Source organism: Brachyistius frenatus, unplaced genomic scaffold (genome assembly GCF_029030835.1).
Source record: "Brachyistius frenatus isolate BFR_SWC_R1_liver_20210118 unplaced genomic scaffold, ASM2903083v1 Contig_26, whole genome shotgun sequence".
NCBI classification, from domain to species: Eukaryota; Metazoa; Chordata; class Actinopteri; family Embiotocidae; genus Brachyistius; species Brachyistius frenatus.
The window spans coordinates 2,556,576-2,575,034 of record NW_027210625.1 but is presented as its reverse complement, the minus strand read 5'-3'; the positions used below and the strand labels follow the sequence as shown (position 1 = coordinate 2,575,034).

At 42.5% G+C, this 18,459-nt stretch overlaps 3 protein-coding genes across 4 annotated transcripts in view; 2 read left to right on the top strand and 1 right to left on the bottom strand.

The window, feature by feature from the left end:
* Nucleotides 1-12,598, top strand: part of LOC138620750 (epithelial cell-transforming sequence 2 oncogene-like) — a 46,886-nt gene extending 34,288 nt beyond the window's left edge. Inside the window, 1 exon segment of the mRNA XM_069698216.1 lies at nt 12,569-12,598. The gene's annotated coding sequence lies outside the window, so the exon portion shown is untranslated.
* LOC138620752 (collagen alpha-1(VIII) chain-like) overlaps nt 1-18,459 on the top strand; it is a 97,078-nt gene that overhangs the window by 27,075 nt on the left and 51,544 nt on the right. The window lies entirely within an intron of this gene.
* filip1l (filamin A interacting protein 1-like) overlaps nt 1-18,459 on the bottom strand; it is a 60,514-nt gene that overhangs the window by 26,228 nt on the left and 15,827 nt on the right. The window contains exons 2-4 of one of the 2 annotated variants that reach the window (XM_069698211.1): nt 12,563-12,932; nt 11,669-11,842; nt 11,381-11,559 (exon numbers count right to left, since the gene is read on the bottom strand). In XM_069698211.1, the coding sequence (XP_069554312.1) occupies nt 11,381-11,559; nt 11,669-11,842; nt 12,563-12,919 (710 nt within the window). In that variant the 5' untranslated portion in view covers nt 12,920-12,932. The remainder of the gene's footprint in view (nt 1-11,380; nt 11,560-11,668; nt 11,843-12,562; nt 12,933-18,459) is intronic. The other variant, XM_069698212.1, reaches the window with a different exon arrangement.

Below are 18,459 nucleotides of genomic sequence, written 5' to 3'. Positions count from 1 at the left end.
TTTGTGTCCAAACCGCAGATACCGTGCCTCCTCCTTGGTATGCTTGAACGCGACAAAAAGCCTTCTTAAATTGTTAGATGCTTTTAAACAGATTATAAGTGATTCGAGGAGAGAAAGGTTCACTGATGTTCTCTGCTCTGCCTCTGAGAGACTATAATGCTTGTGTCTTTCTGGGGGAGTGAGATAAGAAATTGTGTGTTTATTGAGGAGCCAACACTAAAGGAACCAGAACAAATAAAGCATAAAACATTTTATGTCACACTGCTCTTTGCAGGAGCAGTATCGAGCCTTACTTGTCTCCTTGCTGACATGGATACTTCCTCTTTCTTCCACTTCACTGGGCCATGAGAGGCTCCTGAAACTGGAGAGACCCTTTAAACCATTTTTCCACCCTTTAGTCATACTCCCAACCCGCCCACTCCTCTTCACCTCTGTCACTGCCAGGAGGATTTGCTCGGTTTCAAGCCCAAAAACATTTGTCCTGAGATATCAGCCCATTGACTTTGACAAAAGTCTGATTTCATCACTCTAATCTTTTATGGAGAAGTTCACAAGCCGTCTTAAATCCTGCTTCAACCCCATCAAAATATTATCCACCGGACGTCTTTATCCCTCAGCGTTTCAGGGGTATCAAACCAAGTGCCAGCCCTTTATGGCTGACTGAGGTTGCAGTTCCTCTCCAGGTCAACACAACATCAGGACAGGAGACTTTTGAGTAAAACTAAATTGACTGTATAATTTAATCTTGGAAAAATAGAGTGTAATTGAGGTTTTGGGCTCGCATCAGAAAGACCATTTTACTGTGGAAATGACTTGGAGGGAGAGTGTGGTTCAGAGCTCAGGGTGGAGGAAGGTGGATGTTGTTTGTTTTGCTGTTATGACACGGCTGCTCAAAAGGTGTGAGCTACATGTTGTGGTAAACTGTTACCCATAGGAGCCTCTGTGATTTTTGTCCTTGTTTGTTAATTAGCTTGCCACTTAACTCATCTCCTGCAATAAGAAGAGAGAATCTGGTTTTCTTTTAAGCCATGCGTCTTACTGAGAATTAAATTACATTTCTGCAGAGTCTTGGTGGGCCTATAAAGCTTAAACTGTTTTACTGTTTTTATATGTATATATTTCAGAGCATGTAATTTGTAGTTGCATATTAGGTTTTATTAATTTCCTTGAAATATGTATGAAAACAATCATCACTGTCGAGGGGAAGAGGTGTGTCTGAAAAGACAATGTTTATCCTTGTATCTGAACCCTGAACCGGTCCAGTGCCAGCTATTCTCCAGTCTCATAACCTTACAGGAAAACGCTCTCATCAATCAACTCCAGCACCTTGCGTCGGATCTTGGGAGGAGGGAATTTAAAACCCAACCGTGGCTCTTATTTCCTGGTTTCTGGGGTTACTTGTCAAAGCCCAGGATGAAGTGGGATAGGGTGGTCTCTCTGACAGCTCTCTATTGTTCCCCAGCATACAGTCGATCCCCGAAGCTTTAAATTTTGGTTTCCATATCACAGCCTGACACCCGACCACCTCAGCCTCGACAGGTCGTCCCCGAGCCCAACGTGCAGCCTTGAGATTTTTTTTTACGCCCACAAGAACCACAAACTCACATCTTGCTTTCTCCCCCTTTGTGCTACATGTGGATTTACAATGTAGGAAACCTGACATCTTTAAATTCCTTTGAGATGATAAATGTTAAAGTCTGTAAGATCGCTGAACACAAGAAACTCCCTGAGCCACAAATAAAGAGCTGCATTTACTTGCTACTGAAACTTTTTGGTCTCTGTCGGACAAGGAAAAGTAAATTGAACCCTGCTCCCTGTAAACAGCCCTAATTAACAGTTACTACCTCTGAATCAGATGCTTCCTGACACCTGAGAAAGTTACATGAGCTATTTTCAATTTTACACAAATCCCACAAACTCCAAACAGTGGTGGCACTCGCACTGATTCAGGAACAGAGATTTAATGGATGGCAACCTATTTATCTTGCAGTATTTTTTTTTTTACTACATTAATAGGAATGATATAGGTTTGTTGTATATTGTTTGTTGTGCCGGTGTTTTTAGCCTGGATTATGATGAGCTGAAAAGCAACAACATGGGAAAGAGGAAGCAGAACTTGTGGCATAAATCTCTAACACACAGTAGCTGCCGCCAAATGGGATGCTATTATTTGCTGCTTTGTTGACACAGCAAGGTGTCCTTCATCGAGATGAGTGGCGAGACGTGAACATGTGAGATGCGGCAAAAGTTTCCACTCTGTAATGAAGTGATAACTAAGAGTAATCTGTTTTTGTGATAAATACAGTCGGTCCCACAGGGGGAGTTTTGTTGCCTGTGAGGCTAAACTTGAAGCTTCCTCCCACCGGCTGAAACAGGATGTGAGGTCATGAGATGTGCTGAAATGAATTTCCTCATTACACTCATCTGCCAGGATATTTTCACTAAGTTTTTACTTTATTTTTTGACATCTAGATCAGGTTTTCATATAGATCATTTGACCAATTTCTTAAACACACTGTGAGGAGCGGACATAAGGACATTTTTAAGTGTTTATTAATGTATTTGTAAATCAGTAACTCCTCTTTTGAAGCATCATTAATGAAATATAAACAGTTTTTATTATATGTTGTATAAATCAAGCATATATACAGTGGCATAGTGCTTAAATATGTATGATGTATAAACAGACTGTATATTATTGAATATGATTACTTCTATCTTACACTGAGTTATTCATCATCTATTAAGTGTTTTTACACATTAGTTATGGATGCTTAATGAAGGTTATAATTGTTGACAATTTTAAAATATGTCCCTATATCTGCTTACAACTACATAGTTTGTCATAAACATTTCCAATCACGTTAATGTCCTGATGCAGCAGAGCAATGACCCTGTCTGAAGGGCGAAAAATGTCACCACACTGTTTCGTGTTTCCCTGTTTGCACAATTCATCGTGGCCCCGTCCAGATAACCCGTTCGCCGCAATGACACATTTGAGTTGGCAGATACAGGCGGGCTCTCTCCTCCCTCCATATTTCTCTCACTATCTCGACACCGACTTGGCCGGGAGCTCAGGCACAGACTCATTGTTCAGATGCTGCTGCTGCTGCCAGCTACAGAACGAGGACGTGAAGTGTAAATTTCTCTCTGTCGCTTCCTTCCAGCCTGGCAGGACGGGAGGGAAAAATGGCTTCCCTTTGCCATGCTTTGCCAAACTATAACTCAAGAACTTGTCCACAAGAACTAATGTGAAAAGAACGTAAATCAGACGTTAGCTCTTACTGGCTGGTAAAAGTATCCTCTACAATGTCAAGTTTGCATACCGTTCTTTGGATTTTTCTCTGCTGCAGTTTAGGCCTCGCCATCATTCGCTGCCTGCAGCGCTGGCAGAGGCCACGCATGTTTAACAGCAAGCAGAGAAATGTCATGCTAAGTCTACATTAGCCGCATTTTTCCTCCTTGACCCCCACATCTCCACCCTTGGTGCTATTTCCTTTCACAAATAGAAGATTAGCTCATACATCACTCCTGCAAATTCCCAGTCACTAGAATCATTCGTCAAGCTCCGGTCAGTCAACCGTTCAGTTGTTTCATCTCTTTTTTAACCCTGTCGGATGTTAGAAGTTAGAAATAAGCTGTCCAAGTGGTTGAAAAACATTTTGGCTCAGTGTATTTACCAGAAAACCGTTTTTATTTTAACTAGTCAAACTCACAGGTCATCACAAAGCACTATGTCACCCACTCTTTCTGCTGTTAATTGTCCCTGTTTTGTTCGTCTTTGACTGAAATACGACCTTTAAATAGACGCTATTGAGTCTTTTAACCTTTTCCAGCCTCATATGTAAACCCTGAGGTATTCACTGTCAGGGTTTACCCCTCTTAAAGGAAAAATACACCCTAAAATTATACAATCTCTCATAAACACTGGTTTCAAAAGCATGCTAATGCAGAACATGAGGCTTTATATGGGGAAGACACCTTCTGCATTCCCCTGACGTGTTACAAGAAGCTGATTTTATAGATGTTTTCAAATTTAAAAAGACAGAACCAGAAAATGTGGATATTTCAATGCAAAAGAGTGCTCCACACTTTTTATTTATTACTTGTACTGCTACAGAAATAGATTACAACATGTAACTACTATTTTTGAGTTAATTCTTCCTCAGCAACAAGTCTAAAAATGGTTGGAAAAGTACTAGCAGCAAGACTTGAGTCCTTGTGGCTGGTGAGGTCTAATCGCTGCATTCTGTCATGGAGATGTAATCACATTACGCCATACAGTGACGAATCGCTGTGGCTAATTACCACCCAGTTTACAGATGTAGTGGAGTGATATTTTGACAGTCTCAAACACACTTTAAGGTAAGAGTGTGCACATAAAATACATGTGATGCGTATTTGTTTTTCGGTCCCTGGCTTCTGTCTTCTCGCAGCTTTTGATGCACCGATACCTGCACATCTGCAGCGCGGAGGTGGAAAGCATGTGGACTTCACTGTGCACCTGTGAATGCCGTAGTAACTTGTTTATGTCTTTTTAAAGACTACCATATTCCATATTTTTTCTAAAATAACTCTAAACTAGAACAAAAGCTAAGAATTGCACGCTGTTAATTTGGAAATTGCACCAGCATTTTCCTCAAGGGTCACAGCTGGTCTTTTAGTTTTTTCAACTAAAACACGGATCCACAATACAAACCTGCATTACAAGTTTGTTTCTTTAAGAAAAGACACCTGCAGTTTTATTTTAGGGCACATTTTGTTATTCACTCTAGAAATTGACTTGAACTGAGAAAAACATAATTATCCAAATAAATCAGTCCTTACACAGTGTCAGTGTGCTGCAGTTAATGGATACAGTCGTGTTACTCAACAGCTTTTAAGGTTAAGTGAAAGAAAAGGAGGGTAAGAAGCCTCTTCTCTGTAGATTCAGACAGATGAGCCTGAGGTCGAGGAGACTGTGGAGCAATTTGGTTGTTATCTGGCCAAAGCAGAAAAAGGGAGTGTTGGCTGACCAGCCCAAATTAGGTCAGTAGCCACTCAGTTTTTCCTAGAATGTGGGAGTTATACAGTGACAAGCGTCTGGGTACACAAAGGTGGTCCGAGGAGCGAGAAAACAAATGCAGCAAAGTATCCCACCCAATTCATATTGTGGCTCATATCCCACATTTGTGTTTATTTTAGATATGCTTTATTCTGGTGATAATATTTTAGCACCTACTTACTGGGGGCAAAATAGGGTATTTTATGCAAAAATACATATAGTTTAAGTGTTCCTGTGGTGGTCATATTCAGTATCTAGTTGCGCATTTGTCGACTGAAGCGATGTCCTGAGGCATTAAGAGATGAGGCGGAGTGTGTTTTTAAAACGTGTTGTGTAACTGGCTGCGTCTCGTATGTGTGTTTAGAGGGTGTCGCTGAATGTGTCATATATGTGTTATTCCTGACCTCGACATGAGGGCACACGGGGAGAGCTTCAAAGCGTACAAATATCTGAACAACGTCACTTTCACTGGTCAGTTTGAGGAAAAGCTCTTCTTCCCATAAAAGGAAATGTCGACACAGAGCTTCACGTTTACTTTCCTGTTACAGTGTTTGTTTTAAATAGAGCTGAATATTTCATAGTTTAAAACTGACCAGACAATTTCTCCACACGTTTCTAAACATCTCCGATCGCATATTTCAACATCTCATCCATCATAAGAAAAGCTTGAAGCTGGCTTGGAGCAGGAATGAATAAAATGCACCAGGCTGAAACATTTGTGGGAGGAATACAGGTGTGCTCCTCCTCAGAGCCGGGAAGGACGCAACGGCCTTCGCTAAGAGCTCAGCCATCACATGTAGGCTACAGTTGATGAATGAGGCAGATTTCTGTCTCCTCACCAACAATTTTGAGAGGACTGATAATATCTTAACGATGTATAGGTGAAGACAGATCCTGCTCATACATGCACAGGAATACATGTAGATACAGTACAGCAGTTGCTCGACAACTTCCTAAAACATGCTGTCATTTGTACAAACACAGCATAACTATTATTTTTTTTTCAGCAAAGTTCACAACCTGCCTGTGAGGTGAACTTGCAGAGGCAGGAACAGGGATCATTAATAACCAAACATCCCAGATCCCAAACCCCTGTGTTGTGTTTCAAAGGGCACGGCAGGTCTGGATAATAAGCATCTCAGTGATGATGAGGGCATCGCTAAAGAATGTTCTCGATCTGATCCACATGAGTGATGTCACCACCGCTGCAGTTAAGTCAACCAGATGGCATGAACATACATCGCGTGCCCTGCAAATTGTTGAGAGTTGGATGAAGGTTATGTCGTGTCATGATTGCAGCTACCATACTTTCTGTTTCTATCGAACAGCTCAGTAAAAATGCCGAACACTTATCGTGCCCGTAAATTACGTCACGGTATTTTTATTTCATAAGATCTGCAGGCGGTTTCCTGTCACACAGCTTTGTTTATTCCCCGTAAAGGCCTTGATGCATTGTGTGAGAATAGTGACTAATAAAACACACATACAGTTGTGAGATTTTTATGGGAAACTACACACATTTTATTGGTGTTAATCATGAAATGTTGCTGAAACAGAATTGGAGACATCTGATTTCAATTGTGCTTTTAGCTGTCAAGGGCCTGGGATAATTTTTGATAGCCCAGTTTTAGATCAATATGTGGACACAGTCTTTGTACCAAAATAACACTTTGGTACAAAGTTTGTTTTTAAAGCAGCACAAAAAAACTTCAGGTCAGCATGTACACTGATATATATATATCATTTTGTAAATTAGAAGTCATAAAAAGGTGTTATGTATTCAGTTTTCACAGGACTAAATTGCAGAATACTCAAAAAGAGAGTGTGCATTATTTGGTGTAAGGTGTAGTTTGTATTATTGTCCTGTAAATGTAACTTTAAGTGAGGCCCTATGACAGGTTATGGGATTGATTGACACGAGTTTTGGGATCGGTCCGATGACAGCGTGACTGTTTAGTGACACTTAAGAGAAATGGAAATGTTGGGTTTAGTAATGCAGTTTCTCTCTGATTTCTGTGGATGTGTTTCTGAAGTGTAATTGCCAAATTAAAGCGCGGTGCCAGGTATATTCTCACGATCACCCACTAAAACAAACAATAACAGTGAAATATAAACATTATTGAACTGAACAGCAGCATGTGATCCGTTCCATCCAAAAGATCTTGGACTCAGTGACACCAGAACTTTTACTTCTCTTCTACCTTTGGTATAAAATGATCCCGAACCTGCTGGCTTGGTGAACAGGAGGGTGCTGTGTGCATTTCAGTGACGGTACATCACAGAAGTGATCAGGAGTGAGTGTCAGATGCAGGCATCAACATGCAAAGCTGTCCGGTGGAGCTTTAAATGGTAACGGCAGCGGGTTTGACTTTCTGCTCATATTTCCGTCAGGTCTCTCTGGGTTCAGTGCATCACATGACAACATCAGTCGGTATGTTTTAAATGTGAGCCAGAATTTACGTTTTGTTTTTTTCTTTTACGCCACGCGTGAAATCAGAGGATACACACGGTCATCAAATTCGCTCCCTGCCCTTCAGATCTCTGTTGAAAAACAAAGGTGAGCAAACGGCCTGCCGAGGCGTAGCTGTATGCGCTGTGCATGTGTATCGGTGAGCTGAAGTCATGTTTAAAGTAACATCTGTTGATGGTTAGGATGCCGCTCTCGCTCTCACACCCCTGCTGCTCCTGCAGTACCCGGCGCGCAATGAGGTCATCACTCACAGACGAGTGCTCGATCGGCAATTAACCAGAGGGGAACAGGGTTCATCCCAAACCCCCTGCCCGGATTTACAAATGCGTCTTCCGGGTTTCCCGGGAGGAGGTCGGTCATAGGCTCCCTGCTATTAAAAGGGTCAAAATAAAAACGGCAGCAAGAGACGAGTGTGTGTGTGAGGGGGAAAATGTTTTGTCCCAAAACCTCCTCCACTTTACCCCAGGATGTAATCACAACTTGTTGTTTTCCAGGGCCGAGTCAAAGGAAATGATTACATGCAGCTAAAATGCATCATACAACAGTGAATTAACGAGAGTGAAATTAAAGGCTGGTGCGACGCGCCGTCTCTCGTACTGCACGTCAAGCCACAGCTGCCGCTCGCAGAGCACAGAAGGCTGTTTCAGCTCTCCTTAAACAAGTGATAAGTGGCTTTTCCTTTTGAGAAGTTTTGTCTGCAATACTGTTTTGGAAGAAGTGTAGAGAACAGAAGCCGCTGAACAAACTGCGTTTTGTGCATGTGTGAAGGACTAAATGTTGTTTAGTTTAGCTCCTCTGGGATTCTCTCTCTCTTCCAGCTTGAGGCGGCCTGATGACACGCCTACCTCTACATCTTTACAGGGTCAGCGGATGCTTATATGACAGAAATATATTCCCTCGGGTTCTTGGTCAGACTTTCTTGTGATCAGCACTGGATACTTAAAATACATTCCCATTTTTACAGACTGATGGACAATTCTGATTTATTTCAGTTTTCATGTGTTGGCTATCAGTTCTATTAATTATGACAATATTGTACTTGCAGAAGTGATGTTTCAACATATTGGCTCATGTGCTCATTTACTAGAGTTATATACGAAGATCAATAGGACTGCCGTGTATGTATGTTCAATATTGAGCTACTGCTCAGCTTTGCAAAAAAATGGGGAACATGGAAACAGGCTGTTTCTAAAGATGACAGAGGGGCCTAATAGCACCTCCAAAGCTCACTAATTGATTCGTCAAAACAAGTGAATCATGAAATTTTACTGAATGTTTTAAATAGAGTTTTGCAGGATGCCACTGTGCACATAACCCCCCCCCTCACACACACACACACACACACACACACACACACACACACACACACACACACACACACACACACACACACACACACACATGTAAAATCTTAATTTTAACCAATACAAATGATGGCCAAAACTTGGTAAGTAAGACCAAATTGTTTTGGAAAAACCTGCATCTACATCCTGGTTTCTCTGCTGGCTACGAATGCTGCATTTCACATTATTTATGAACCACAGAAATACGCCCACACTGACTCCAGAGCACTTACAGCATTACCATATAGTATAACTCATAATTATCCAAGTGGCGGCACAGAAAACTATAATGTCTCATGTGAGAATTGTCTGGACAAACGGGAGGGGATGAAGTAAGAGGACACCTCCGAACACACACGTTCACCTAATAATTGTCCACATCACGCACACACACTCAGCTACATAAACAAGACTACGCTCGACGACCGAAGAAAGATGACAACGGCAGATGTTGAACTCCCCCTACACACATTTTTACTCACTCCTATGTACATGCACTGATGCTGAAGTCTACTGGCAAAGTCATAACTGAAAAAATACACCCTCATCAACTATTTCCATGGTAATCTGGCATCTTGTTGAACATGCGGTGTGATTGATACTTCTCAGAGCCATTAGGTTCCTTTTTCTTCTTTTTTTTTTGCTCTCCTCTCAGTCGTATAAATCTTTCGCCTTTTCTCACGCGGTAATTAGCTCAACCCTGGACAGGGGACTATTTTTCATGGCGGCCCGTCCTTCCTGACATGCTCGGTGACAAAGCACAGACCGTCGTCACACCAGCATGCGTTCCAACTCAAACACTCTGCTACGGCTTAAGTGCAATGATGTGATTGTCCCAAATAGGTCACGGGCCGTTGTCCAGCTGTGTTTCCTTTGAGCAACTAATTGCTGAGAGTGCATGTGTGTGTTTTTATGGCCGTGAGTCTGTCTGTGTGTGTTGTAGGTGAGTTCTTGGATTAGTACGCTCTCAGTGTGTGTGTGTGTGTGTGTGTGTGTGTGTGTGTGTGTGTGTGTGTGTGTGTGTGTGTGTGACATGTGATATTGCTGAGGAAGCAGTAAACACAGCACTGCCCAGTAACTGCTCTCTCTGTGACATTTACAGAAGAAATCAGTCAGACATGTTTCCACCTCAGGCCTCTAGCCGCCTCTGTCTTGGCTGGCAATGTTAAACAGCTCCTTTAAATAATTCATCCCAGGTTCATCTCTCGTTACAGCATTTTATGGATCATAGTTTCACCATTGGAGACGTTGAGACTTCAGCAACACGCCTGCACAATAATCCAAAATACGTGTTATGTTTCAGAATCCAGCACACGAACAGCGTAAAGTCACCAAACGTGATGCAGATGAAATTGAAATGCAGACTTCGCTGTATGATAGTTTTCCATGGATATAGTTCTTCACTCCAGTTCACAAATATCCGCAGTGCTACCATAAAGCAGAGCTGTAAATGTAAAGCTCAAACCAAAATTATCTGATGCAAAATCTTGCCTCCCTCTCTCGATTGCTGGATCTTCTCCACAAACAACTTGTGGTTTGCTCCAGGTTTGTGCAAAGTTGTTCAATAAAAGGTGATAATAAAATTGGAGGACCTAGAACAGTAATGGAATCCTTCAGGAGGGAGTTTCCCTTTTAATCCTGGAGAACACCATGATTAAATGCTAACATTACATAGGATGATTAAGACATTCATACTTTGGCAGCGCTGAGAGGGCTGGAGTTCGAACCACTCTTTCACTGGCTTTTGAGCAAGGCACTCAACTCCACAGGTTATTGAATCATCTCTATCCTCTGCCACAAGGCCATGGGAAAAAAATTTATCCTCCTTCTTTCACTGTGTCTGCTGGAATGCGACAGAGGGCCTCTAACCCTGAAGATGCTGACATTTACTCGTAAAGACGCTCATACCGTAGGGACAGTGAGGCAATTAGAGATGACGGATGTTGCTTAAACACAAAATATGCATCACATGTAATTTTGGCTTCAGTTTCATTCTTCACTTCGAGGCTGAATTTATGCTCGTAGTTTGTGAATGTCATTTATCTGCCCGTTGCAGCTAAGTGAAACATGCAGTGCGGGTCGACATGGGTGGTCAGTAGCATTTCGTTACCTTTCATTTACAGCACGTCACATAGAACCACCTCTAATGGTACTTAAAGGAGAACTAGGGCAATTTTACACATATACATTTGTTTACATGTCTTGGAAGACTACTTTATATGAGTAAAGATTTTTGTGGCTCTTAAATCCTGATCAAATCTTAGTTTGCTTATCAACTATGTTTTATACACAACAGGAGGCTAGCACACCAAGTGTGCTTTAATTTAGTTGAAGGGAATCCAAAATCATTAAAATTAGACTTTAAAAATGTGATACTTAAGCTTTCCCCTAAAACCAAAATTAGATTTTCTTTGCTATCAGATTATACGTCACCATATCTCTCCACGAATACATTTAGACAGTGTAGGGCAGCTGCAACCTTCCTGATTGACCACCGGCGCTCTCATTAACTCTCAAACTGACCTCTCGCGCTCCTGCTCCAGCAGGTTGGTGAACTCGTCGCTCTTCTTCATGAACTCTCCGTGGTTCCTCTTCTCATCCTCCAGCTTGTACAGGGCCTGTTTGTGCGACTGCTCCACCATCAACAGCTGCTCCAGCATCCGCCGGTGTGTCTCCCTCTGCTTCTCCACCAACTTATCCAGCTGTGGTGGCAGCACATAGAAAACATCTGTCATGTCTGGACTGCACTGTTAGTGAGGCAGTCATTTGGTTGATTGGTAGACTGAGATTCTGACTGAGATTTGTTGTTACCTCGACCATGGGTTTCTCGTAGATATCCTCCTGGAAGTCGTCGGCCTTGCCCTGGATGGCGTCTCTCTGCAGGGCCTGCAGGACTTTCTGTGGTGTCACAAAACTGTATTTGGCCTCCAGCAGGGCCATGTCGACTTTCTCTGCTTTCAGCACTGTGATCACCTCATCTCTGGCCTGCAACGGGAGCAGGAGGAGAATTTGATTAGATTCAACTGTGTAATGGAAGATTAATAGCCCGCAGACTTCCAATATACAGCCGCAAGACAGCAAGAAATGAGTCATGGCTGAAGTCCTGCAGCTACTGAGAGGTGCACGGAAACATTGTGGAGTTGCTCTGCTAATTTAACAATGTAAATTTAATGATTCGATTAAATCATATATTGTCATAAATCTACTGGATTTGTGTGTTCCAGAAAGCTTTTACAGGTATTACATGTATAGATGGGGCGAGGTGAGGGACTCTGAGGGTCACCCCCACAGAAAAGGTTTAGAACCACTGCTTTAAGATTTGCAGGAGAGACCTTTCCAAATTATTTTTCTTTTGTTTTGGCTTATTATCTGCAAAAATACTCCTGTGCCAAAGAATAGATACTTCAATCTCTGCAAGTTTTCTTGTATCTAGCTCATTTAACTTCATTAGTAAGGCAGATTTGCTCTGTTTTTAACCGCACATCAATTCTGCCAAGGGATTGCTGGATCTGGTGCTGGAATGACAGGAAGTAGCCTCAGCTGTTAGCTGTCTATTAACACGGACTTTGAGTCCATCTTGAGTGCCCAGTGAGCCAGTCTGACTCTATGTCCGACCGGGGCCAGTGCCATGTCTGCAGGCCTGTTTGCTGCTGTAATGGTTAAATGTTCCCACGGCTAAATCCAAGTCTCCTCTGTTTTAATTACCTGTAGCTCTCCTTCGAGCAAGCTCAGTAGAAAGACAAGGTCATCTTGGGAGAGGTCCCTGCCCTTCTCTCTCCGACCGCCTTTAGCAGCACCACTGGCACTGCCTCCGCTGCTGCTGCCGCTGCCGCTGATGCTGCTACCGCTCCCACTTCCGCCAGCACTGCTGCTGTTCTTGGCCGTCTTGTGGTTCCGCTGAATGGTCCCGGTGTCGTCCGGTGGCTCCCGGTGTCGACTGCGACGCTCTGCCCTTCCCGAAGGCTCCTCTCGCTCTGCGGATCGCTTGCGTGTGTCCACATGCTGCTGCTGTGCCAGGTCGGCCTTGGTTACGTCCTCCAGACTGTTGCTGCGGGATCGCATGTTCCTCTATCTGCTGAATGAAGGGAAAATGGAGTGTTTGTTTATATCGTGCATGCAGTTATGCACACATTTATTGCACCATATGTTGTGCGTGTGTGTGTTTGTGTCTTTGTCTCCCTTTTGCATATTTATCTTTGCACTCAGCCAAAACAATCAGGAAAGAAACAGAATACATGATGTGCCAGAGGATTTAGGCCTCAGTGGACATGGGTGACACTAAATCCAGATCAACTGCTTCACTCTCTGATGTCCTACATATCCTAAAGTGCATTTAAACAAATACTAGACATCTGACAATCCCGGAAAGAAGAAAAATACTCCTCTGAACAACACAGTGAGCACAAAGATGAAATAAACTCATCCAGCTGCAGTTAAAATGTTTAAGTCTGGGCTTTTCTTATCAACATCCTGAGCATGTCTAAATATTATATCTGTTGATTACATGTCTGCAGTGGGATCTCATCACACTATGCAGGAATAACCTGATCTGTCATCATCCTGTAAGTGGGCCGTAAACTAGACCTGCATGACCTTCAGACCTCCATGCGCACAGCATGGCCACATGTCGTCATTGCCTGCCATGTTATTATTAGCCACTCAGGAGAATAGAGCCATCATCACGACATTGTACCACCACCGGCCACAAAGCACGATTATGCCATAAATTCTGTGATGGTGCCAGAATTTATTTTGGACCCTCCACCTTCAGTCCTGTCGCAACGAATTATCCAAAGCTGCCGACCATCAGTCACAGCCCGGGAATTTTCCCACTAAGTAAAATTTTGGTCTGGAAAAGGGCGTCCAGAAGTTGTGGGTCTCAATGTGTACCTACTTTGTCTGATGATAGGTGATCAGGAAAAGGGTTAACATAAGGGTAGATGATTTCATGAGCTATGAATAAGAAGCATCGTGGTTACCTACCGAGGTCTGTTTGGAGTCTACAGTGCGTCTTTGTGACATCTGGTTTTATGAATGGGCCATTCAGGGACTCTCTGACTATGATAAATCAGACTATGATAAATAGATGAATGCTGTAAGCTGCAAAGGAACTATGAGCTCGTTTGCCAAGTAATTTATTACTTTCTCAGCATAATGTTGAGCTAAAGTAAATATATCCAAAAGACAAACCCAAATTGAATCAAAAGCATGCCGAGACTCATTTCTGAGTGTTTGATGTGAGAGAGAATAATCTGCCCAAAGGCATTACATCATCATCTATCCGGCTCGACTCACATCCAAATGTTTCCAGCTAACTGGGCTCAAAAGTGCCTGTTCCGGTGAAAGGCCATATTTCACCACAGTGTGCTTGGTTACAGTTATTTTGTCTTTTGTAGCTGGGCAACATAACATAATGAAGTGCAGCTATGTGCTGCTGATAATAAATGACAAGATCACCAACATCTCAGGTTCGTTGTAGCTGCTGAAACTGTGACGTTCTGGGCTTTTGTCTGCGCTTGGGCTTTAGCAGTACCTCCATGCAGACCAGTTTTAGTACTTGCACTACTTACTTTTTGTCCATACTTGTACTGCTTACTTTTTTTGAGGTACTTGTGCTGCTTGCTTACTTTATATTTCCACCCCGTGACATTCCTCAGGTAAATAGTGAACAGTTTACCCCAATTGTCTCATAATGAAGTATTTTCGTACGGTATACAACATGTGGATACTTCCTCCACCACTTATATCCATCAGCTAAATCTACATAATTTAAATAATGAGTAATATAATACTTCAAAAAGCAGACGTTTAGCACTCTGAGATAAACATCTCCCGTTATCTTTCACATAAAGTTGTTATCTGTGCCTGTGTGCACTTATGTCTGAACTTCTTCTGTTTATTGTCTGTCTATTAAAACAGAAAACAAAGTCAAAACCGTAAAATTATATTTTTCCGCCTTTGTCCAGACTACTGAGACCAACATGAAAATCTCACTCCGCTAACTGAATTAACTGAGACAGGCTGATTGGAACACAGAAACAGTGTGTCCGAGGCTCCTTGCAGCGTGTGTCCAGTCTTTGTGTGAGGCCCTCTGACAGTTTATGAGGAAGAAAGATGGCTGGCTGATTGCATTGTGCACACTCTAGGCAAGGCGCCACATGATTCAGAGCTGAGGTAATTCCTTGCCGTTTAAGACAGACTCCACACTGGCTTACTCAGAGATCTGGGCTGCAGGCAACAGACAGAACTCCTCTCAAAGTGTGTCTGCATGTGTGTGTTTGTACAGATTTAGATAAACTACATGCTTCTTCTGTGTAATATGTAAAGGATGCAGATGAGGCTGTGTGTTTGTAACTTTATCCTCAGCATCATCAGAGCAGTAACATTTCTAATGAGTAATAGGCTCAACCAGCTCTGATGAAACTTTACAGTTCGTCACGACAGCACAACTGCAGCCTGTTGAAATTTACAAACCCGTGATGCAACGAACACAAATATGTTCACACTGACACACACACACACACACACACACACACACACACACACACACACACACACACACACACACACACACACACACACACACACACACACACTGCATCACGAGCTGGAGGAGACAGATTTGAGCTGAGATTGTGCAACAAGTCCTCGGGTTGCAGACATGTAATGCGGCCCCGCTGGGATTCTGACATGTGCAAGTATCAAGTATCTGCAAAATGTCCAAGATGGATCAGAAATATATCACATAGTTCATAAAAAAGTTCACTGAGGGGACGGGAAAATAGCTTCATATTGGATCTGACGTATCTCCAGATCAGTCCCTTACTGTCGTAGTGGGAGTTGAATAAATGAGATCTGTGTTGTAGCTCCAGTGAGTGATGGCCCTGGTTTTTGTAACCTGTGTTATTGATTATAGGAAACTTGGAAGAAAGGGGACAGCATTGAAAACACCAGCGTGGGGAGGAAAAGTCCCAAAACAGCTGGCCAGCTGTGCTGATTCGTATTCTTGGACCGATGTGAAGCTAATTTGTTGAACTGTATATTCACTACTACCTTTCTTTCATTATCCAAATACTATTATTCTATTCAAGATTTATGATTAGAATAATATCTACCAACTTAACTAATATACTGAAATCATTAGATTAGAATAATTATCTTTATTATTTATTCTTTTATTATGGATAAATATCCAAAATAAACGTATTAAATAATATATATATAAAAAAAGAAGACATCAGCTGATTGACAGAATAGATGATAAAACCAGAGTTAATCAATGTTAAACTACAAAATCTCTTCACCTGCTACCAATTGTACAGCAACGCAGTCCAGATCTAAATAGACACAGGCTGTAAATACACTAGGAAGGCAACAGTGCCAAATGAAAACACAGCCTGAAGAAGGTGCTGTTTGGAAATGTCTCTCAGGCCTTCTCTCACCGAGCAGACCAAAAACAATGGCACTTAACATGCCCGTGTGCGCACACATATTTTCTCCATGACCGTGTTATCAATCAGAGGAGGTGTGAAGACAGAACGGCCAAAACACAGTTAATTAGCCACAATCTACAGCAAATGACCTCAGATAACCCCATCAGAGCCACGCAGGACATTTTTAACGAGAAATGTCTCACTGGTGCTGAATAAATTACTTCCTCTCGGTCTCTGGTTCCAACGAATCACTTAATATTTGAATAAAACGTCTCTCAATTAAAACACTTCCGATGAAGTCACAGTATTACCCAACCTGTAGTTATCATGTTAGTACCTGTGATTCTAACATAATAACAATACATCATGATTCCCAGCTGCTGGAGTGCTTATTAACGATGACGGCATGAATGAACGGGTGTGTGACACGTCTAAGAGATGACTTCACCGTGCTTTGTCCTCTTGCTAATCCCAGTCAAACAGTGTCAGGCGATTTTGTCAGAGCAGCTCGAATAAACTTCAATCATTTTTCATTTACGTAAGTGGGGATCATTGCCAAAGGGCGGTGTTAGGATTGACAGGTGCTCACATCTTATGCAACAGACTTGGCTGCTTTCTTTGGTTTGGTAATAAAGACAGCACACTGAAAAGAATCACTCCTCCTTGTGACTGTACGTTGGCAGCGTGGTCATAATGAGAAGTAAGCTGACCGCCAGACCGTCTTAATTTGCGGCGTTACGGCATGTTAACATTTGATGACATAAAATACAGCAAAAAAAAAAATGATGATGTTAAAGGTTTTGCAGGTATTTGATCATAAACAAAAGTACTCAACTAAATAAATTTGACCTTATGATGGTGTTGAATGACAAGGCATCCTCTGGGCACCATCAATGTCTGCACAAAAGTTCATGCATGCAATATTTCAGTCTGGACCAAAGTAGATTTGACCACTGGCCCGGTCTTAAAATGATCAATATTAATAATAACAACCTGGCTACTTATTCATAAATTCTCTTTCCTGTTCCCCCTTCTCTCCTGAGGCCCTTCCATTACTGTGTGCTCTCATTAAGCCGTGAGGACAATGTCTAAAGCCAAAAGCGAAGCTGTTACTGGAAACAGTTGGCAGTTTGGGCTTGTCTAGTGGGGACCACCAAGGTTTCTCCAACTAGCTACCAGGTCAAAAGGCTCATTCATTCAAAGAGTTTTTATGCAGTGAACTCATCGAGCCAGCCAGCCAGTCACCAACTCGTAAACCCTCGTAAAGTCAGTCTATAGTGGCTATCGAGTACTTTTATCGCACCTCTGAACTCTTCAAAAACCGATTAAGCTTATTATTTAGGAGCTTTATTGTATTGGACCTTTTCAATGACTGCTGGGACTCAATGTAAACCAGCACCACACCCTGCCACACATATGCATAAAAAGCCTTTCCCAGATGTTACCCAAACTTTGTCAATATACTTTTAAGTAAACGAAGCAGCAGGGCACGCAGAGTCTTTTACAACGAGTTGTCCCTGAAAGCTAGAAAAAAAAAGAAAAAAAAGAAATAGAGGGCTTTTTAGTGATGACTTCACTTTTCATGTGAGCGGGAAGTAAAGCAGGAGGAAGGTCGTTAAAGTCAAGAGGGTGAAAGGTGAGGAAGCAGGTGTGCTACAAAAAGATGTACCTCTTCACTCTCCTCCCACACACACACACACACACACACACACACACACACACACACACACACACACACACACACACACACACCCAGATGCAAACAGCAGCCTGTGTGGACAGTTGGCATGCGAGCAGAAAACGCACAGATACGCACTGAACATATGCATGCATGCACACACCCACCGCTGCACAGGCACACACAAATTACAGAGTAGATTCCTGCAGCCTGACATCATGCTGCTGTCAGTATGATTGACGGGAAGAGAGACGCAGATCAAAAGAGAGCAGAGAAAGGAGAAGAGAGGGGAGGGGAGCGATGGAGGAGCAGCAGTTTATCCTCTGGAGGGTCTTCTGGTAGTCGGCAGCTCACTGTACACAAAGTATGGACTGAATCACCACGTGGTGACTTTACTGTTTGAATTCTCTTTAAGTGCTTTCAGGTGGCTCGAGTAGGTTCTGTAACACTTCTCAAAATCCCGCTGGAGAAGTGCAGACATGCACAGTTTC